Source organism: Suncus etruscus, chromosome 15 (genome assembly GCF_024139225.1).
Source record: "Suncus etruscus isolate mSunEtr1 chromosome 15, mSunEtr1.pri.cur, whole genome shotgun sequence".
Lineage (NCBI taxonomy): Eukaryota > Metazoa > Chordata > Mammalia > Eulipotyphla > Soricidae > Suncus > Suncus etruscus.
This window is the reverse complement of record NC_064862.1, coordinates 25,249,387-25,270,432: the sequence shown is the minus strand read 5'-3', so window position 1 is coordinate 25,270,432 and position 21,046 is coordinate 25,249,387. Positions and strand designations below refer to the sequence as shown.

The 21,046-nt window shown below is 48.0% G+C and overlaps 4 protein-coding genes and 1 pseudogene across 4 annotated transcripts; 3 read left to right on the top strand and 2 right to left on the bottom strand.

Moving 5' to 3' along the window:
* Positions 1–1,266: 1,266 nt before the first annotated feature.
* Positions 1,267–2,538, top strand: LOC126029764 (WW domain-binding protein 11-like; the record flags this gene model as incomplete). The annotated part of the gene is given in 1 exon segment (XM_049788073.1): positions 1,267–2,538. A coding segment is annotated over 1 exon segment (1,272 nt), but the record flags the coding sequence as incomplete, so codon positions are not given.
* A 3,191-nt stretch (positions 2,539–5,729) lies between these two features.
* On the bottom strand, positions 5,730–7,717 carry LOC126030584 (WW domain-binding protein 11-like). The gene has a single exon (XM_049788806.1). The coding sequence runs from the start codon at positions 7,682–7,684 to the stop codon at positions 5,837–5,839; it is 1,848 nt and encodes a 615-aa protein (XP_049644763.1). The 5' UTR covers positions 7,685–7,717; the 3' UTR covers positions 5,730–5,836.
* A 2,506-nt stretch (positions 7,718–10,223) lies between these two features.
* Positions 10,224–10,766, top strand: LOC126029763 (pre-mRNA-splicing factor 38A-like). The gene is given in 1 exon segment (XM_049788072.1): positions 10,224–10,766. A coding segment is annotated over 1 exon segment (543 nt).
* Positions 10,767–14,303: 3,537 nt separating this feature from the next.
* LOC126030619 (transcription initiation factor TFIID subunit 8-like) lies at positions 14,304–15,230 on the bottom strand. The gene has a single exon (XM_049788845.1). The coding sequence runs from the start codon at positions 15,228–15,230 to the stop codon at positions 14,304–14,306; it is 927 nt and encodes a 308-aa protein (XP_049644802.1).
* A 2,330-nt stretch (positions 15,231–17,560) lies between these two features.
* Positions 17,561–17,782, top strand: LOC126030675 (ubiquitin-like protein 5; annotated as a pseudogene).
* The last annotated feature ends 3,264 nt before the right edge of the window (positions 17,783–21,046 follow it).

Here is a 21,046-nt window from a genome sequence, read left to right as displayed (position 1 = left end):
CACCCGGCAGTGCTCAGGGGTTACTCCAGGCTGTCTGCTCAGAAATAGCTCCTGGCAGGCACGGGGGACCATATGGGACACCAGGATTTGAACCAACCACCTTTGGTCCTGGATCGGCTGCTTGAAGGCAAACACCGATGTACTATCTCTCCGGGCCCTGCTTTGAATTTTGTTAATCACAATGGTTTCAATATAATTTTACAAAAATCTCTAGAAGCCAAGTTAGCCCCTCAACACATCCGTGAACAGAGCTGTCAGCCACACAACCCCCACTCTGCCTGGTGTGCCCCAACTACTTTCCTGGAGGACTCCTCGATCTCTTCCCAAAGAGACTTCTTCCCACAGAGAGGAGCACCCAAGGAGACTTCTTCCACAGAGAAGAGGCATTCCTAGCTTGGGTTTCCTATACCCCCATTTTTTCTAAGCTGGGGACACAAGGCAGACACTCTCTGGAGATATCTCTTCCTTAGTGCTATGTGGGAAAGGGGCTCCCTACCACCAGCTCAACTCTCCTCTTGGGATTTTCCATGTGCCTGAGGCCTTTCCTCAACTGACCTCAGGTGTTTAAGCTACCTGTTCAGCTGTCAGCCCAAAGCACTCTTCTTTCCAGTACCTGGACTCACAGATTCGCATTCAAATGATCTCCACCACCAGATACTGAGAGTTGGTGCCATGAATGCTGCAAGTATCCTTCATGGTGCGGTTTGTCATTTTAGAATGCCTTTTGTCCTCTCAAGACAATCTTTTTTTTTTTTCCCCAGCGGGAAATAATTTTAATCAAAGAATTGTACATTTCTTCCCACATATCTTGTTTTGTATTAGGAAAGGGCATTGCAGTTCATTTCACTACAATATTACAAAATATTTACAAAAAAATATTAATAACTCAAACATGAAAGGCTAGATGGGTGAATTAAGCTTTTCTTTTCAGAAATCTGTGTGCCAGTGGCCTTTGCATACTGGGAGAACCCAAAGAAGTAAATAACAAAGATCACCAATCACAAGTTTCCAAAGATTTGCAAAGGGAGGAAAGTGATGGCCTGAACTGGCATGGATGTTAGCAGCACTTCAACAACCCATCTGATCTGAAGTACTCTACACTCTGGAGTCAACTGTGAGCAATGCTAAACCTTAGGATATTCTTTGAACTGAGATGAGAAAATACCCTGACAGTGAAAGTAGCTCTTTGCCTATGTTTACTAAGAGCCTCTATGAACCACTGATGTGAACCATGCCTACTCTGGCATCAGCAGTTGTTAACTTCCTCTTCTTGGACATGGTGTTCCACGATTGCCTCCTGGCAGAAAGCCTCCTGGTCCTCCTCCTGGGCCACCACCTCCTCAAGTTTTACAGATGTATGGCCGTAAAGTTGGTTTTGCCCTAGCTCTTCCTCCTCGGAGACGAGATGAGGACATGCTGTATAGTCCTGAGCTTGCTCGGCGGGGCCATGATGATGTGTCCAGTACCAGTGAGGATGACGGCTATCCTGAGGACATGGATCAAGATAAGCATGATAATAGTGACACTGACCGATCAGATGGAGAAAGTGAAGGGGATGACTTTGGGCACCGGGAGGATGAGAGAGACCATGAAGGAAAAAAGTCAGGTTTGAGTGTACGGTTTGCAGATATGCCTGGAAATTCAAGGAAGAAAAAGAAAGACATGAAGGAGCTGACTCCTCTTCAAGCCATGATGCTTCGAATGGCAGGTCAGGAAATCCCTGAGGGACGAGAAGTAGAGGAATTTTCAGAGGAGGAGGATTCTGACGATTCTGAAGCAGAAAAGCCATCACAGAAACAGCATAAGGAAGAGTCTCTTTCTGACGGCTCATCTGGTGCTGCACAGCAGCAAGCTCCCCCACAACCAGTTCCTTCTCAGATACAAGCACCTCCCATGCCTGGACTACCTCCTCTGGGACCACCTCCTGCCCCACCCTTAAGACCACCTGGGCCACCTCCAGGAGCTCCTCCATTTTTGAGACCACCCGGGATGCCAGAACTCCGAGGGCCTTTACCGCGACTTTTACCTCCAGGACCACCGGGCTCTCCTCCAGGTCCACCTCCAGTTCTGCCTCTCTGTCCTCCTCCAAGGGGACCTCCACCAAGGCTACCTCCCCCTGCATCTCCAGATATACCTCCCCCTCGTCCTGGCAAGATGTGCCCACCTTTGGGGCCTCCTCTCGGACCTGCCCCGCCTGGGCTTTTTCCACCGACTCCCTTGCCGAACCCGGGGGTTTTAAGCGCTCCTCCCAAGTTGATTCAGCTGCCCAAGGCAAATGACAGGAGCGCAGCCACCATTGAGAAGAAAGCTACAGCAACCATCAGTGCCAAGCCACAGATCACTAATCCCAAAGCAGAGATCACTCGTTTTGTGCCCACAGCACTGAGGGTACGTCGGGAGAATAAAGGGGCAAAGGCTGCTCCCTAAAGAAAGTCAGAGGATGATTCCACTGTGCCTCTTGCCAAAGCAACCCCTCAATCTGGTCCTTCTGTTCCCTTATCAGTACAAACTAAGGAGGATGTTTATGAAGCTTTATAAACATGGGGTTGTTAAACATCAGGTGGGTTTGGAAAACTACGCCCTACAGCTATGCTATCACTCTGGCCATGGGAGCTTTCATTGTTGAAGAAGGGGGAAACTGGGCATTCTACTTCTCTTGTGAAGTTCTGCATTTTAGAAAGTTTTTCTTGATTTTTGTGGGGGAGAAGGCTCTACTAGAAAGTAGCTTAAGGTCATATAACTAGAATAAGACACCATTTCTCTTCTCTTTGATTAAATCACTTTGCACCCATCCTAGTTGGTGCTGATCACAATTCTCTTAACTCCCAACAAGATCCTTGTGAGAAGATGCTCAGGAATGGGCGTGCCATTGCCAGTGAATGGGTGTCTGAATGCAGGTGCTGGGGGACTTTCATATAATTGTGTAGGTGGTTTCCACTTTGCTCACTAGGACATGTGTTTGGTAAAGCACAGGCTTATTTTTTAAAGGCCATGTGTATTCTTTCAGAAGAAGGATCATTACTTGATAAAATGGGAAACACTGAAAGAGACATCCTTGTCATTGCCCAGAGAGAGTAAGGCAGCCATGGGGAGCTGGTGGTCTTTCTGCTTATAAGTAGCACCTGGAATTAAAGATGCTCAGGGGATAGTCATTAGACCCAGGTGGAGGGCTTTTTTTTTTTTTTTTTTTTTTTTTTTTTTGCAGTAAGCAGCCATCCAATGGGAAGAGAACCCAACATCAACAACCAATGAGCAGTGAAGATCTACAGCCAATGGGCAGTGAGCACAGCACCAAGGAGCATTCAAAAAGGCCCCATACCAACCTGAAGCTTGCACCTCTCTTGAACCTCTGCCCTTTAGAGGGAAGGCTGTGTAGAGATGCTTTGTTGGGATGAAGCTTTCTATTTTATTTATTTTTTTACTTTTGGGTTACACCCTAAAGTGCTCAAGGTTACGCCTGACTCTGAGCTCAGAAATTACCCCAGAAGGCTGGGTCAGGGGGCGGAAAAATCATATGGCATGTCAGGAATAAAATAACCATCTCGTGGTTTGGCCACATGCAAGGCAAATGCCCTACATCTATGCTATCACTCTGGCCTAGGAGTTTTCATTTATGGAGAAAGGGGAAAACTGGGCTTTCTACTTCTCTTTTGAAGTTCTGACTTTTAAAACGTTTTTCTTGAATTTTGTGGGGGAGAATGTACCACTATAAAATAGCTTAAGGTCATATAACTAGGTTTCAGCACCCCTGCACGAACTCCTCCCAGAACTGCATCTGAAGAAGAGGTGAAGAAAGAGAAAGGGGGGTATGTCAAGGCTGCTCAGTTCTCCATCTTCAGTTTCTAAGACTTTCTGATTCTCTGCTCTAGAAAACAATTCTACGCCACCATAAAACCCCTAAGGTGTGATCCATGTGGGGAGGTGGTTCCCCCATGGAGGTGTTAGCCATGTTCATGGAAAGGTGATTGAGTAGTGGTGTAAGGTCCCTTACTTCCCCTATCTCTTTCAATGTGAATGCTTTCTCTATCTTCAAAGTCCAGTAGTGGCCCAACTTCCACACCCTTGGAAGGCTTAGGGGTATGCTTCCCCTCAGGGAGGGGTTAAGAACAGTCTTGTCTATAATTAGGGTGTTTGGGCAGTTTCAAACTCTCCAGGTTCCATGTCTTGTAGCTACACTATAAGGCTTAATCTCAGATGTTTGGTTCATCTGTACTTGTTCCTGAATTGAAAAGGGATCACACTAAGAAGTGTGATGTATGCAATGAGGTTTTCTGTGTTCGACATGGGGTGTGTGTATGTGTTGTGGAGGGGGCAGGGTGCACAGCTTCAAAAAAAAAACTTTGAATTTTGTTAATCACAATGGTTTCAATATAATATTTTTACAAAAATCTCTAGAAGCCAAAAGTTAGCCCCTCAACACATCCGTGAACAGAGCTGTCAGCTACACAACCTCCACTCTGCCTGGTGTGCCCCAACTACTCCCCTGGAGGACTCCTCGATCTCTTCCCAAAGAAACTTCTTCTCACAGAGAGGAGGCACCCAAGGAGACTTCTTCCACAGAGAAGAGGCATTCCTAGCTTGGGTTTCCTATGCCCCCGTTTTTTCTAAGCTGGAGACACAAGGCAGACACTCTCTGGAGATATCTCTTCCTTAGTGCTATGTGGGAAAGGGGCTCCCTACCACCAGCTCAACTCTCCTCTTGGGATTTTCCATGTGCCTGAGGCCCTTCCCTCAACTGACCTCAGGTGTTTAAGACTCAGTATTGCTTTGTTACCCTCAGGGAATAATGAGCAGGAGAGATCCTGGGGTTGCTAAACTTGGAGTCTTGATGGCCAAACAAGTTTCACCTGAGTAGAAGAGGTCCCACCTTCTCCTTTCTCAGGGGCTCTGTCACAACCTCAGGCAGTGCTAATCCTGGGGTCCCTGTGGTCAAAGTGGAAACCACCTTGTAGAGGCATGGGAAAGTCCCTCCCCCTACTACCTACCTGGTGCTTGCTCCTAACAATAGGGCACCCCAGTGAGCCCTCAGGCCACCCCTGCTTGTTCCCCTTTCCAAATGTTATAAGCCTCTTTCACCTTGGCTGCAAAACAGCTGTAAGTGGGACAGGTCAATCCCAGTTTGTCCCCTCTTAGACCAGGCCTGGGTTCAAGAAAGTCTCCTTTCCCCTAAGTAGGACAATGGGGGTGGGAAACAGGCTGCTGCATGAGGACATGACCTCAGGGGACTCCAACATAGCCTAGGCATTCCTAGGTGTCAACAAACAATGCTACCCCAAGCTTCAGTCCCTGTTACTTAAGAGGCAGAGCTGAGAATGCTGGTTCTGCAGGCTTCTAGAAGAACCACACTGATGAGGTTCATCTTAGAAGGGCTTGCAGCCTCACCCTGCCACAGGTGGAGAGAATGGCTATTTTCTTTCTTTATTTTAATATATAAAATCTTTATTTAAGCACCATGATTACCAGCATGATTGTAATTAGTTTTCAGTCATAAACAAAATATCCCCCTTCACCAGGCTGAGAGATCTATGATATCTATGTCGCGATCTGCTAAGGTAATATCTTAGATTCTTGCTCCCCTGTCTTTCTCATTGAGGGGAGGGACTCCTCCTCTTGGGAGCGAGACTCCATTTAGGAGGTGATCTGCTCCTACTTCTGTAGCACAGTGTGGGAGAGTGCCACACTCTGGAGTCAACTGTGAGCAATGCTAAACCTTAGGATATTCTCTGAACTGAGATGAGAAAATACCCTGACAGTGAAAGTAGCTCTTTGCCTATGTTTACTAAGAGCCTCTATGAACCACTGATGTGAACCATGCCTACTCTGGCATCAGCAGTTGTCACAGTAGCCCTTCCATCTCTTTCATGAAAGCTTCATAAACATCCTCCTTAGTTTGTACTGAAACGGGAACAGAAGGACCAGATTGAGGGGTTGCTTTGGCAAGAGGCACAGTGGAATCATCCTCTGACTTTCTTTGGGGAGCAGCAATAGCCCCTTTATTCTCCCGACGTACCCTCAGTGCTGTGGGCACAAAACGAGTGATCTCTGCTTTGGGATTAGTGATCTGTGGCTTGGCACTGATGGTTGCTGTAGCTTTCTTCTCAATGGTGGCTGCGCTCCTGTCATTTGCCTTGGGCAGCTGAATCAACTTGGGAGGAGCGCTTAAAACCCCCGGGTTCGGCAAGGGAGTCGGTGGAAAAAGCCCAGGCGGGGCAGGTCCGAGAGGAGGCCCCAAAGGTGGGCACATCTTGCCAGGACGAGGGGGAGGGATACCTGGAGATGCAGGGGGAGGTAGCCTTGGTGGAGGTCCCCTTGGAGGAGGACAGAGAGGCAGAACTGGAGGTGGACCTGGAGGAGAGCCCGGTGGTTCTGGAGGTAAAAGTCGCGGTAAAGGCCCTCGGAGTTCTGGCATCCCGGGTGGTCTCAAAAATGGAGGAGCTCCTGGAGGTGGCCCAGGTGGTCTTAAGGGTGGGGCAGGAGGTGGTCCCAGAGGAGGTAGTCCAGGCATGGGAGGTGCTTGTATCTGAGAAGGAACTGGTTGTGGGGGAGCTTGCTGCTGTGCAGCACCAGATGAGCCGTCAGAAAGAGACTCTTCCTTATGCTGTTTCTGTGATGGCTTTTCTGCTTCAGAATCGTCAGAATCCTCCTCCTCTGAAAATTCCTCTACTTCTCGTCCCTCAGGGATTTCCTGACCTGCCATTCGAAGCATCATGGCTTGAAGAGGAGTCAGCTCCTTCATGTCTTTCTTTTTCTTCCTTGAATTTCCAGGCATATCTGCAAACCGTACACTCAAACCTGACTTTTTTCCTTCATGGTCTCTCTCATCCTCCCGGTGCCCAAAGTCATCCCCTTCACTTTCTCCATCTGATCGGTCAGTGTCACTATTATCATGCTTATCTTGATCCATGTCCTCAGGATAGCCGTCATCCTCACTGGTACTGGACACATCATCATGGCCCCGCCGAGCAAGCTCAGGACTATACAGCATGTCCTCATCTCGTCTCCGAGGAGGAAGAGCTAGGGCAAAACCAACTTTACGGCCATACATCTGTAAAACTTGAGGAGGTGGTGGCCCAGGAGGAGGACCAGGAGGCTTTCTGCCAGGAGGCAACCGTGGAACACCAAGTCCAAGAAGAGGAAGTATCGAAACTGCCCGAGATGGAAGTCCATAGGCTGAAGTCTTCTTAAGGATAGAGGGTGGCTGGGCACCAGGAAGGGGGATGTCCTGAATCAGGATGTTGGAAGGAGCATGCGGCATGTCTGGCAAAGGAATACTCTCTACTTCCACATGCTGAGCATTCTTGACAGCATCAAAATACTGGCTAAGTTGAGCCCTTTTCTGTTCACATTCTACTTCCAGCTTTCGTAATTCTTTGTATATATCTGGATTTTCTTTTTCATAGAGTCGTAGAATACGTTCAAAGGTTTCACGCAGTTTTTTACGCTTATCTTTCAGCACCTTCTCATTTAACTGTGGCTGTTGTACTGGGTTAAATTCCATTTCATCCAATTTCTTCATGTCCCGGATAATTTGTTTGGGATCTTTCATCTTTAAAACTGCAGCTCGTACCATCATGCGTTGTTTCTTGTTCTTCTTTAATTCTCTCTTCCGGGCTTCTTTCCGGGCTTGGTCTGTGGGGTTCATAAATTTTCCACTCTTGGTGGATGATGTAGATCTCTGTCCCATGTTGATGAGTAGCGTAGTTTACTTGCTCATTAAAAAGAAGAGGGGACAGCAACAAAATCTTATTTGGGCAGACGTCTGGGGCTGGCAGGCACAGACAAGGAGGTGATTTTCGGGGTTTTCTGGATGTCGGGGCCTTCACCTCAGCCGCTGGGTCTGTCAACCAGCCACCGCCATCTTGAAAAATCAAGACTTAATCTTGAGTGTGTGCAGCCAAGCCTCAGGTTCCAAAATGCAGATCAGGTTAGTTCCAGGTCTGGAAGCAAATGTTGAGGCAGGAAATAATCCACACAGTGAAGAGGTAAAAGAGGTCCAGGAAATTCAGCACTCAACTCAGGAATTCAACCATCCAAGCTTGTTGCTCCTAAGAAGGAAGACAGCTCAATGGGGGAAGGCTGAAGAATGAGTCTCTGCCTTTTTCAGGCCCCTGCTTTTATTGACAAGAAACAGGACCCACCCTAGGGTGGCACCAGAATTCTAATAGGGGATAGTCCAATCATCCCATCTCCAGGTCACACCTTAAGGTGAGGCATGAATATTGATTAGGCTGGGACCAAGTAATCCAACACTGGGTCTAGTCTCTGGGAACTAGAGTGGAGCATGAATATTGAATAGGGTGGGACCAGGAATCCAACAAGTGGGGGCCATTCCCAGCAAGGTGTGATATTTACCTTGACCTTACCTCATTGCTTGTTGACTTCCTGTAAAGTCCTCTTTGGAGATGTCATTCAGACCTACCCAATTAAAAAAAAAAAAACATTTATGACCTCGACTTGTCACTGGTAACTATTTCTGAAATAAGAGGGACAACAAATTGTTGGCTGTAGAACTATGATTAAAGGAAGTACAAGGTGCCAGAGAAATAGCAGAGTGGTAAGGCTTTTCCTTTGCATGTAGTCAACCCGACTATTTTCATTCCAGTGTCCCATATAGTTCCCTGATTCTGGAGTGATTTCTGAGTGCAGAGCCAGGAGTCAACCTTGAGCTCCACCAGGTGTAACCCCAAACCCCACCCCCACATAATAAAGTATAATAGTACTTGAAGAGAGGAACACCTTACAACTATGTCTTAGGCACCATCAGGGTTACCCCCACACATAGACACACACATATTCGAGACCTTCCTTGCTGAACTTGTTTACTGCCTTATTTCTCCAATGTTAGGTGGGTTTGGGAAACTATGCCCTACAGCTATGCTGTCCCTCTGGCCCTGGGAGCTTTTATTTTTGAAAAAAGGGGAAATTGGGCTTTCTAGTTCTCTTGTGAAGTTCTGATTTTTAGAATTATTTTTTTGATTTTTTTTTTTTGAGGCGAGAAGGCACTACTATAAATTTGTTTAAGGTCATATAACTAGGTTTCAGCAACCTGCAAGAACTCCTCCTAGAACTGCATCTAAAGAGGGGAAGAAAGAGAAAGGGGGGCATGTCAAGGCATTTCAAGGCTTCAAAGCTGCTCAGTCTCTCCATCTTCAATTTCTAAGATTATCCTTTCTGATTCTCTGCTCTAGAAAAAAATTCTATACCACCATAAAACCCCTAAGGCATGATCCATGTGGGGAGGTGGGTCCCCCATACAGATATTAGCCATGGCCCTGGAAAGGGGATTGGTGAGTAGTGGTGTATGGTTTGTTACCCCAGAGATGCCCTTCCCCTATTTTTTTCAATGTGAAGGCTTTCTCCATCCTTAAAGTCAAGTACTGACCCAACTTCCACACCCTTGAAAGGCTAAGGGGTATAATTCCCCTCAGGGAGGGGTTAAGAACAGTTGAATTGTCTTGTCTGTGATTAGGGGTTTGGGCAGTTGCAGACTCTCTAGGTTTCATGTCTTGTAGCTACACTACAAGACATGCCCATTCCGATCTATGAAAATTTTTGTGGGGTAGGGATAGGCTGACACACACCCTCAGCCCCTGCAAGATTGTAGCTGCAGGGAACTTACTGTTTGGTCTCAAAATTTTGGTCCATCGGTACTTGTTCCTGAATTGAAAAGTGGGGTCACAGTAAGAAGTGTGCTGTGTGCAATGAGGTTTCTTGTTTTCGATGTGGTGTGTGTCTGGGGGTTGGGGGAGGATGCACAGCTTCAGAAAAAAAAATCTCTAGATTCTGTTGATCACACTTGTTTCAACAAACTATTTTTAGAAAAAATGAAGCCAGAAGTTAGTCCCCCATCTCACCTGTGAGCAGAGCCGTCAGCCACACAGCCCCCCACTCTGCCTGGTGTGGCCCAACTACTTCCCTAGAGTAGTTGATCTACTCGATCTCTTCCCAAAGAGACTTCTTCCACAGAGAGGAGGCATTCCTAGCTTGGTTTTCCTATGCCTCCTTTCTTCCTAAGCTGAGGACACGAGTCAGACACTCTGGAGTTACCAGTGACAAGTCGAGGTCATAAATGCTGTTTTTTTTTAATTGGGTAGGTCTGAATGGACACATCTCCAAAGAGCACTTTACAGGAAGTCAACAAGCAATGTACAATTCTTTGATTAAAATTATTTCCTGCTGGGAAAAAAAAGATTAAGTCTTGAAAGGACAAAAGACATTCTAAAATGGCAAACTGCACCATGAAGGATGCTCGCAGCATTCCTGGCACCAACACTCAGTATATGGTGGAGAAGATCATTCGAATGTGAATCTATGAGTCCAGGTACTGGAAAGAAGAGTGCTTTGGGCTGACAGCTCAACAGGTAGTTGATAAAGCCACAGAGTTAAGGTTTGTGGGTGGTATGTCTGGTGGCCACATGAAACCAGCTCCTTTCCTTTGCTTGACTCTGAAGATGCTACAACTCCAACCTGAGAAGGAAATCATTGTGGAGTTTATCCAAAATGAAGACTTCAAGTATGTCCGCCTGTTGTGTGCACTGTACCTCAGGCTGACAGGCACTGCCCTGGATTGTGACAAGTATTTGGAGCCTCTGTACAATGACTACAGAAAAATCAAGTGGCAGAACCGTAATGGGGAGTTGGAACTGATGCATGTCGATGAGTTTATTGAGGAGTTGTTGCACAGTGAGAGGGTTTGTGATGTCCTTCTGCTACATCTCCAGAAACGTTCTGAGCTGCTTCAAGAATGCCAGACACTAGCTAGATGAGTCATGAGAGTGGGATGGAGCTTTGTTCAAGGTGGATCTATAGCCCTCATTCCCCTGATGCTCCAACTCAAGCCTGTCCAAATTTGAGACCTAGAAGACATAATTGGGCTGCCAGTCACTGAGCTCAAGCGAGCATCGTGGATATCAAGAAACCAATAGGTCTTGACTTGTCAAAGATTTGCTCCTGGGGGTTGGGGCAGTTTGGAGATGTGCTTTGTTCACATATCAGCTGGTGTATTTTGTCAGCCACCATCATTCTTGTGCCTGTTTAGACCACGAAGGAAGACATTGCAATGCTTGAGAGGCTAAGTTCCATGCCTATCTGATGGTGTTTGGTCATCAGAATGCCAGGCCTTTCCTCAGAGCTCACCCCACCCCCGGCACTCAAGCCCTAAAATCCAAAATGCTTGCTCTGGAGTGTCAGAGGCTTGGGTGGTATCAGGTAAATCACTACAATGAGCTAAGTTCAGCCTAGAGGCAGCTGCAGTGGGTGACTTCCCCCTAGGAAGCCTGAAAGTGCTTCAAGGAACACCTCGATTCAGTGGGATAAGAACGAAAGGATAGTGTGGCTAGCCTGGGCCATCTGTATAACTCCACCACCCTTCACTTCAGTGTGACAACTTCAGGGACCAGCTCTACAGATTTCTATCATTCCAATGAAACCTTTGGGAGTGGCTTGGACAATGGAGCTGCAGACAGATTGTATGTAGCTTCCAGGGGCTACATGATGGCTTCCTAGTGGGTGTTTACCAACAGCACTCAGCACAGACTCAGTCCTGTCTCAGGCACTACCCAGCTCTCTATACCAAGTGGAATTGGCTCTCTGCTTCCCCATTTCAAGGAAATAGTTCAGTAGTCCACAGTGCTGCCTCCTGGGCTGGAGGGTCAGTGGCAGCCAGTCATGTTCTCAGCAGCTCAATCCTCTAGTGATGACCAAGGCTGTCTCTGAACATTGAGGCACAGGAGCATCTGGCTACTGTCCCTACTCCTGGTCTCCTGCATTTTTGCCTCTCTGGTCATGTCACTCCTTGCCCTAACCCCTAACCCCCTTAATTAATGCCCTTGGAAGCATGCAGTTGGGTGTTGAGCTTGTTGCCATGTAGACCCAAACCTAAAGAGCTTTTGCTTCTAGGCCAACCTCTACCTGTCTGTGGCAAACTGTGGTCATTTTAGTATCAGGGTGTTAAAGCTTTTGGGGTGCGACATTAGAATGCTGCAATGCCAGGCTCACATGAGACATTTGATGATTAGCTAGCTTCACAGACCTTAATACTTAAGACAGGTTTGGAGAAATTCTGCAGCTTTTGAGATTAAAATCTTGAGTCCTGGAGCTAAACAAGCTGACTCTGGCCAAGTCAGGGCAATCAGCTCAAAGCTCTTGACTTAGAAATGTTCTGCCTGACACTTCAGATACGCCGCCCCTGCTCTGCTTGGAAAACCATCCCCTCGTTGGTCATTAAAATCTACCTTCCAATCACCTTGATGCTCTACTGGTGGGTGGAATCTGTTCCCTTTAGTTCCTGGAGCAAAGAGCTGAAAAATTGCTTACAGATGAAAATGTCTAAATTGGGTGAGCGGTGCCCCCTTCAGGTTGGAGTGAATATTGCTCCCAGCACCCTGACTGCTCCTACCTAGAGGGACTCCAGCTACCCGTGAGACCCATTTGGATGTGCTTCTTGATGTCTTTATATTCTTAGATTTTGAAGGTTTGGAGCCTGGAGGTCTCAGAAGCCAAAATCTGTACCCCATTTACATAGGTATGAATGAGAAGTTCACTCCCCATGCATGTACCATGGTTGAGTTCCCATAGGTGGAAGTGACTACTGTCCCCACAAGGTGGGGGAGACAAGTGACTCAAGTCTCAATTCTGAGCTCCCATTGGGGGAGCCTTGGTCCCAGACCATAGAGGACAGAGGTGGGCCATCCTACAGATTTCCCCAGGGGAGACTTCTCCTGGGAAGTACTAGTAGTGTGAGTTGGGATGAGGGTCAGATGCTCTATGACTTTTCCCCGGTTCCAAGTTTGGCTCTTGGGCCACACCCGGTGACACTCAGAGGTTAATCCTGGCTCTGCGCTTATATATCGCTCCTGGCTTGGGGGACCATATGGGATGTGGGGAGATGGAACTGTGGTCCGTCCTAGGCTAGTGCAAACAAGGCAGGGATCTTACCGCTTTCGCCACCACTCCAGCCCCAAGTCATGAACTTCTGATGTATTATCAGGTTACCTCTGTGCAGTGGGGTTCTATCTACACCCTCAGATCAAGCTTGGGTCTTAAGCTAAGTTCTCCTCTTCCTACCTCTCATTTTTACTGAAGAGCAGGAGGTTGGTGGAGGTGTGTGGATTTGCTTACACCCCATAGAGGCTGGTAACTGAGTTTCCATTGGAGAGCCTGTCTTGCAAGGGCCCCATACACACAGTATGGGAAGGAAGAGTAGGTCTGGGGGACCATAAGATGCAAACCCCTTGCTCTTCAGAGCAGGCCCCTACACTGCAATTCTGGGCAAAAAAGTCTGCATAAAGTTCAATGCGAATGATGACATCAGGATCCTTATGTTCATTGAGGCCCAGACTGGCCCCATTGGACAAAGATCGTGCTGAAGAAGTGGTACACATTTTCAAGAACCATTTATCTGGTGGACTATGATATCTACGATGGGATGAATTTGGAGTTTTATTACAAATAAAAGCCCAATTTCTTCACCATCCCCCAACGTTGGTTCTGTCTTCCCACCCTCATTGCCTCTGGCTCTGGTATGACACCTGTTTACAAAAAACCCACAATACCCATAGTAAAAAAAAAAAATAAGCCAGCATGAACTCAGGAGGGGTATTCTCCTAGTGAGGTACAGGGGACCATAGAAGATGCCAATGGGGGAAAAATATCAAACCCAGGTGGGCATTATGTTCCTTTTGGTGCCACCCTTGCATTTCTTTTTTTGGGGGGGGGGGCCCACACCCGGCAGTGCTCAGGGGTTACTCCTGGCTGTCTGCTCAGAAATAGCTCCTGGCAGGCACGGGGGACCATATGGGACACTGGGATTCGAACCAACCACCTTTGGTCCTGGATCGGCTGCTTGCAAGGCAAACACCGCTGTGCTATCTCTCCGAGCCCACCCTTGCATTTCTTAACTAGGGATACTGGAAGCCTAAACACCACCTACATCAGAACCTGTTTTCCCCATATTTTTCTGGACCTATGCAAACAACAATGATTGGCACTGTCACACTTCACAATTTATCCTTTAAGAAAAAAAATTTACTGAACTGAAAAACACATAACTTTAGTAGAATGCCTGTCTCAAATACAGGCAGGGGATGGGATGGGGGCATTGGGAGGGGGGAATGTTACACCGGTGAAGGGGGTTGTTCTGTTTGTGACTGTAACCCAACTATAATCATGTTGCTTAAATAATATATATTTAAAAAAAACTATCATGCCCAGCCACACTCTGGCCATCGTTGGACCACAAGGAGGTCTCCTTTCTCTTCCCTCCAACAGTCTGAGCCCCTGGTCCAGGGCAGGTTCTCCATGGCTCACGAGAGAGACTTCTTCCTGCAGATCTTAGGTTTCTTCACGGGGCGAAGGTAGGAATTAACAGTGCCTTTCTTCACCCCAATCAGGCTCCCTATCAGGGAGGGCTTCCGCTGCAGAACCGAGGTGGTGGTCTTCTGGGCTCCAGAGTCATCCGTGCTGATGTGAGGAGGAAGGTTCTCTGTCTGTTTGTCCTTCTCCAAGGAATGCGTCTCTTCCATCTGCTGCATCTCCAGTTCAGATGGGAGCAGGGCTGTCAGGTAGGGGAGGGTCAAGGGCCGGGCAGCGATCAGTGGGAACGTGCTGGCATCGTCTTTGAACAGACTCTGGGTCTCGCCCGTCTTGGCCATGAAGCGGGTGAGCGCCAGCTCCACGTCTCGCCGCTGGGACGCGGCCCTCTCCCGCAGGACCTGGTAGTCGGACACGGGCTCTCGGGACGTGGGCGTTTTGATGTAGGTGTGGGGATCGGGGAACCCAGGGAAGTGGCTGGGGATGTGCGGCGGATGGGGTTGGCTCTGCCCCGCAGTGAGGGCCTTCGGGGTCACCGGCTGGTTGGCCCCTGGAGGGGCGGTGACCACCATCCGTTTAGACCGTTTGGCATAAGCAGGGAGAGCGTCCAGGTTGAAGCCCATCTCCACCAGAGTGACCACCAGATCCGACAGCGTGGGCTGGGTCCGGGCTGCGTGCTCGCAGTACGACTTGGCACTCCTGCCAATCTCCCAGATGTAGCTCTGGAGCATCTCTGTCAAGGTTTCCACCGAGGCTTTCTCGGCACTCTCAAAGCCCGCCTCTGTCAGCAAGGAGCTCACCACCACTTGCAGAGTTCGCCTCCGAGCCAGATGGTAATTCTCAGCCAGGTTCGTGGCCTGCTTGCTTCCTGATCCCGTCCAGGAGCTGCTGGACCCGGCTACTGACTCTGTGTCGGACATCTTGCTCGGTGTGGCGTTACTAACGTGCCTGGGCGCGCGTGGAGCAGCAGCATGGAATTTATAGGTCCAGGGAGGGGCGGGGCGATGATTGGGCATGGCTTGCGCTGTGGGCTTTTCAAAGCCCTGGTGCAGGTGGGTGCATATTGGAATCCCAACTCCTTGGCTCCTCTGAAGGCTATGATGGAGTCTTTAGGTCACAGGGGTGGCGAACAAGTTCGACACAAAGAGCCACACCACGCAGTGACCTGCTGAAACACACACACACACACTCTCACACAAAAGCATATCATTTTAACAATCCTCTATTAAACACATATTGCATTTTTGCCATTTTGAGTGAGTTGGAGTCTGCATGTTCTGATCAGGACCCTCTGCCTCCCCCCCCCCAAAGTTGGAAGTTGGGCTCCTTGTTCCCTCTACGTGAGCTGTTGTGCAGAGTTGGACTGCAAAGAGCCCCCGAACTCCAAAACTCAGGCCATTTTTGTAGCCCCCTTCAAAGTAGTAAACTCTTGTCTACTGGTATCTCAGAGCAGGGTGGCACAGTCGAATGCTCTAGTCTTGTGGAGGAAGTTTCTGGCTCCCAAGTTGGCTGGGGATGGATTCTCCCTGCAACACTCACACCTCCACTGCCAAGATGATCTAAGCCTTCAACCTGCTCTCTAGGTCAGGGCATGCCAGGAAAGCCCAGACAGTGTAATATTTAGAGCACTATTGTTGGGAACTGCAGCTATTTTGAGAACTCTGGGTTCAAGTGCCCAGATTGGGAATTGGAATCCTCCAATCCTAGCACCTAGGCAGTGGTATCGTGGGTAGGGAACATCTCTCTGCCCTGGACCTCGAAGGTCAGCATGCGCCCTAAGAAAAACACCAAGCTGTGCCTGAAGGTTCTCTCAGAGCACTTGGTATTTAAGATCCTTTCAAGAGTGCTTTACTCCCATGCAGAAAGTTCTCAGAAATTCGAGGATCAAGATCAAGTTTGTTTTTGTTTTATGGGTTACACCCAGTGCTCAGGGGTTCCTCCTGGCTCTTGACTCAGAAATCACTCCTGACAGACTGGAGGAACTATATGGGATGCCAGGGATCCAACCCGGGTTGGCCGTGGGTATGGCAAATGCTCTACAGCTGTGTCATCACTGCAGCCCCTCAGCTTCATTCTTGAAGTAGGACCGAGGGCTTCCCAAATGTAGGAAAGGGTTTTTTTTTTTTTGGAGAGTCAGAAGATTATAGGGTGCCCAGAAACACCTTTGGAGACTCAATCCTCAAGAGCCAGTAGAAGAGAAATTCTTTCTCCCCTCTGAATCAAAAGGCTCCAGTTGAACAACTGCTTAGGACATCCTGACATCTTTATTGAGAGGACTTTCCTTCTAGGCAGAAATCCAAGATGGTGCTTGTCCTAGTGTCCCTCACACTTGAACTTCCATCTAAGCCACTGACCATCACTTTGGGGTGCTGGGCTGCAGGGGAGAAGAGAAAGGTTCATTAGAATATCTAGTCACACCTGGTTCCTTTGAAATGGAGTTCTCATGGAGAAGCTGAGCTGGGGAAGGGCCTTCTAGTCATTGGAGACTAGCGGTTTCTGGCTCTGGCATGGGATCCCCACTTGGGAGGAAGCCTTGCTATCAAGTTAGCTCTGGTTGGGTTGGGCAACCCAGCACTATCTCCAGCCCTTGTCGTCTTTTTGTCTGGGGATCATCAGCTGGCAGTGCTCAGGGGTTAATGACTTGCTCTGCTCTTGGAGGCCACGCTCTAAGTGGGTGGGGGAAATCCAACAGGGCATTGTTACTTTCAGCTCCAGAAAATTGTTGAATGCCATCTCTGCTCTTGGGCTTTCATCTGTGTTTTGAAGGATCGAGGTGACTCAAACCCCTACACTGGTGCTTCCTCTCCTGCCGTCCACAGCTGTTGCAATTCAGGCCCTGAAGAGGTTGACTGATGGAGGGATGGAGGATGAGGCCTTTCTCTTCCAGCTCGGAGCACGCGTCTGCCACCCTGTCTAGCCGACGGTTCTGAGGTGAAACGGCGGGTAAACAGCTCGTGAAAATATTAGCTTTATTCAGTGGACAAGACTGAAGTCCAAAGACTCAGCCTCAGTTCCAGCAAAAAGCCCCGGCCTTCCACAGACCCTTGTTTTTATCCCCCAGAGTCAGGTACCACCCAATGGTGGGATCAGATACCAACCAATGGTGGAAGCAGAATCAGGTCCTACCCTAGGGTGGGGGCAGAATGCCAGGTCACACCCTAGGGTAGGGCACAATCACCAATCAGTTTAGGGTGAGTAACATAGTAATCCCCCAAAATATTTACATACACAACACACAGCCTCAGACAGGATGATTATGGTGGTGTGTAATGACCGCCTGAGCAAGAAAGTTTGCATCAAGTGCAACTCGGAGGACACCATCAGGGACCTTAAGAAGCTCATCACAGCCCAGATTGGCACCCACTGGACAAAGATTGTGCTATAGAAGTGGTACAAAATTTTCAAGGACCATGTATCTCTGATGGACTATAAAATCTACGATGGGATGAATTTGGAACTCTATTACCAATAAAAGCACAATTTCTTCACCACCATCCTCCAAGGTCCAGTCCTATCTTCCCACCTCCATTGTCTCAGACTCTGGGATGTCACCTTTTTTTTTTTTAATGATTGAAACACAACTACAATTATATTTGTAATCATGATGCTTAAAAAAAAAAAGAGCCGGAGAGACAGCACAGTGGTGTTTGCCTTGCAAGCAGCTGATCCAGAATCTAAGGTGGTTGGTTCAAATCCCAGCATCCCACATGGTCCCCCATGCCTGCCAGGAGTTATTTCTGAGCAGATAGCCAGGAGTAACCCTGAGCATAGAAGGGTGTGGCCCAAAAACAAAAACAAAACAAAATAAATAAAATAATAAAAAAAATTAAAACGGGGCCGGGCGGTGGCGCTAAAGGTAAGGTGCCTGCCTTGCCTGCGCTAGCCTTGGACAGACCTCGGTTTGATCCCCCGGTGTCCCATATGGTCCCCCAAGCCAGGAGCAACCCCTGAGCATTACCGGGTGTGGCCCAAAAATAAAAAAAATAAAAAAAATTTAAAACAACACAAAACCCATGATAAAAATATAAAAGCCAACCTGCACTCAGCTGGAGGGGTTCAGGGGACCTGTGGGAAACCAGGTGGGAGGGGGAATATCAAATCTGGGTAGGCATCCAGTGTTTTTATCACCCCTCCCCTTAGCTGTTTTGTTTTATTTTTTTTTTTAAACCAGCAATGCTAGAAGCCTGAGCACCACCTAGGTCAAAACCCTTAAACCCTGAGCCAGACACACCATACCCTGCCCGGACCTGCCCCAGTCTGAGGGTCACCCTGCTGCTCATCAGTCTGGCCTGGAGGAGACATGGGGTCCTGGTTAGGGAGACCTTGGCAGCTGCCAGTCTTTATCTCAGAGCTCAGTTGAGCATTTCTCCTGAATGCTCCAGTCCCATGGAGCAAGTTTCTGGCTCCCACATTGGCTGGGTTTGATTCTCCCTGCAACACTCACAACTCCACTGCCAATCTGACCTGAGCCCTCCACCTGCTGTTCTGTCAATCTCTTAGTCTGGTTATTCTGGAACATTCCATGCTACTTTGTTTGGGATCCTCTCAAAGACCCTGGATACTGGAAGAAGACAGACCTGCTTTCCTAGCTTGAACCAAGAGTGGGTTTCTCCCTCACTTTTCCCTTCAGAGATGGCATCACTCACTGCTTTAATTATGTCCCTTCCTGGCTGTATTATACAGGTCAAGATTTTTACCTCCCACATCTGTAGTACCTGTGACACCTCTGAAAAAATGGGGAGGGTATGTCTTGGATTACACTCCCTTAAAAGGTATGTCCATTTTAGGGTGACAGATCTGTTAAATAGATCCCCTGGTAATTTAAATGAATTAGAGGCACTTGCTATGGGGATATAACCCCCCCAGCTAAAAAAAATGCCTTTTTATTGTTTTTTGTTTTGGGGCCACACCCAGAGGTAACACACACAGTCAGAGGTAACTCTTGGCTCTATGCTTAGAAATTGCTCCTGGAAGGTTGGAGGACCATATGGGAATCCAAGATTCGAATGCTGGTCTGTCCCAGTTAGGCCTAGTGCAAGGCAAACACCTTGCTCCTGTGCCATCTCTCTGGCCCCAGAGTTGCTGTTTTCTCTTGCATTTTCTCTTGCATTTTCTCCTTTGTCTTAGATGATGGCTGGATTTCCCAAAAGGCTTCCCTGTAAAAATTGTTGACTATACAAGCAGTTTCTGCTGTAAGATAACTAGGGTTGCCTGCCCTACCTGTTCCCTATTAAGCCAGGTCTTTTGAGAAAACCCTAGTCTTCTGAGAGGTCTGCCTGTTAGGCCTCAGGCAGTTTCTGGCAGGGGTGGGTAGAAACAATTTGCTTCTCACCAAGGTACCTTTGTTAGGATTTCAGGGAAAGACAGGCAATTTGTACCACCTGCTAGTTGATATTCCAAAGAAGGAGGGTTGAGAAGGGGGTGTCAGGATTCCAGGAGATCAGCTAGAGACTGGACCTCAATCCTGCTGTGTCCATCCACAAGTCAAAGTCCACCACCTTGATCATCCTTTCTGTAGCTACAGACCAAGGGAGAGGAAGAACCAGCGTGGAAGGAGGAAGTTCTCCAGGCTCTATGGGACACTGACTGGGCATTCTGACATGTCCTGACCTAGGACAGAAGATCGAGGGCTCATGTCTGTTTGGAAGTGGAGGTGTGAGTGTTGCAGGAAGAATCAATCCCCAGCCAATGAGTTCTGCATTTGAGAAGGGTATGTGGACAAGACCCAGTTCTGGGTTATCACCTGTTGGAAAACAAACTCTAAACCATTGGCAAAAAAAAAAAAAAAACCAGAACAAAAACTAAAAGCAAACCTGCATTCAGGAGTGGCACACTTCTATGTGTTGGAGGGGAACATGAGATCCTAGGTTTGGGGAAATATCAAAGCCAGGTAAACATCCTGTTCTTTTAGCCCCTCTCCCCCAACTCTTGAGGCTGGCTTTTTTCTAACCAGCAACACTGGAAGTCTAAACGCCACTCAGGTCAGAACCCTAAATCCTTGTGCAAGACCCACCTTGCCATGCCATGCCCTGTCCCTGATGATAGTCACCATGAAGCCCATCAGTCTGGTCTGAGGAGACTCGGGGTCCAGGTTAGGGAGTCCTTGGTAGCTGCCAACTTCATCTCAGAGCTGAGGTGAGCATTTCTGCTGAATGTTCCAGTCCTGTGGAAGAAGTTTCTGTCTCCCAATTTGGCTGAGAATTGATTCTCTCTGCAACACTCACAACTCCACTGCCAAATTGATCCGAGCCTTCAATCTGCTTTCTTAAGTCAGGCATGCCAGGAATGCCCAGTTGGTGTCAAATCTACCCTGGGGAAGAGCACTATAGTTGGGATCTGCAGCTTTTTGCAGAACTTGTGTTCAAGTGCCTAGATTGGTAATTGGGATCCTCCAAAGCCACATTTCTAGCATCTTGATGGTGGTGGTGGTGGTGGTAGGGGATAAACTAGGTAGCAATGTGGCATCTGTCTGCCATGATCTCAGGTCAACATGGGACCTGAGTAAAACACCAAGCTGTCCCTGATGGTCCTCTCAGAGCACTTGACAATTAATACCCTTCAAGAGCACTTTTCTCCAAAGCAGAAAGGTCTCAGAAATTCATCAAGGAAAAAGACACTAATCAGTTTGTTTTGGTTTAGTAATGTTTTATAGTCACACCCAGTGCTCAGGGTTTCTACTGGCTCTGCTCTCATAAATTACTCCTTACAGGCTAGAGGAACTTTAGGGAATGCCGGG

Coding starts and splice junctions, on each gene's coding strand:
- LOC126030584 (XM_049788806.1), bottom strand. CDS start 7,684: ATGGGACAGAGATCTACATCATCCACCAAGAGTGGAAAATTTATGAAC.
- LOC126030619 (XM_049788845.1), bottom strand. CDS start 15,230: ATGTCCGACACAGAGTCAGTAGCCGGGTCCAGCAGCTCCTGGACGGGA.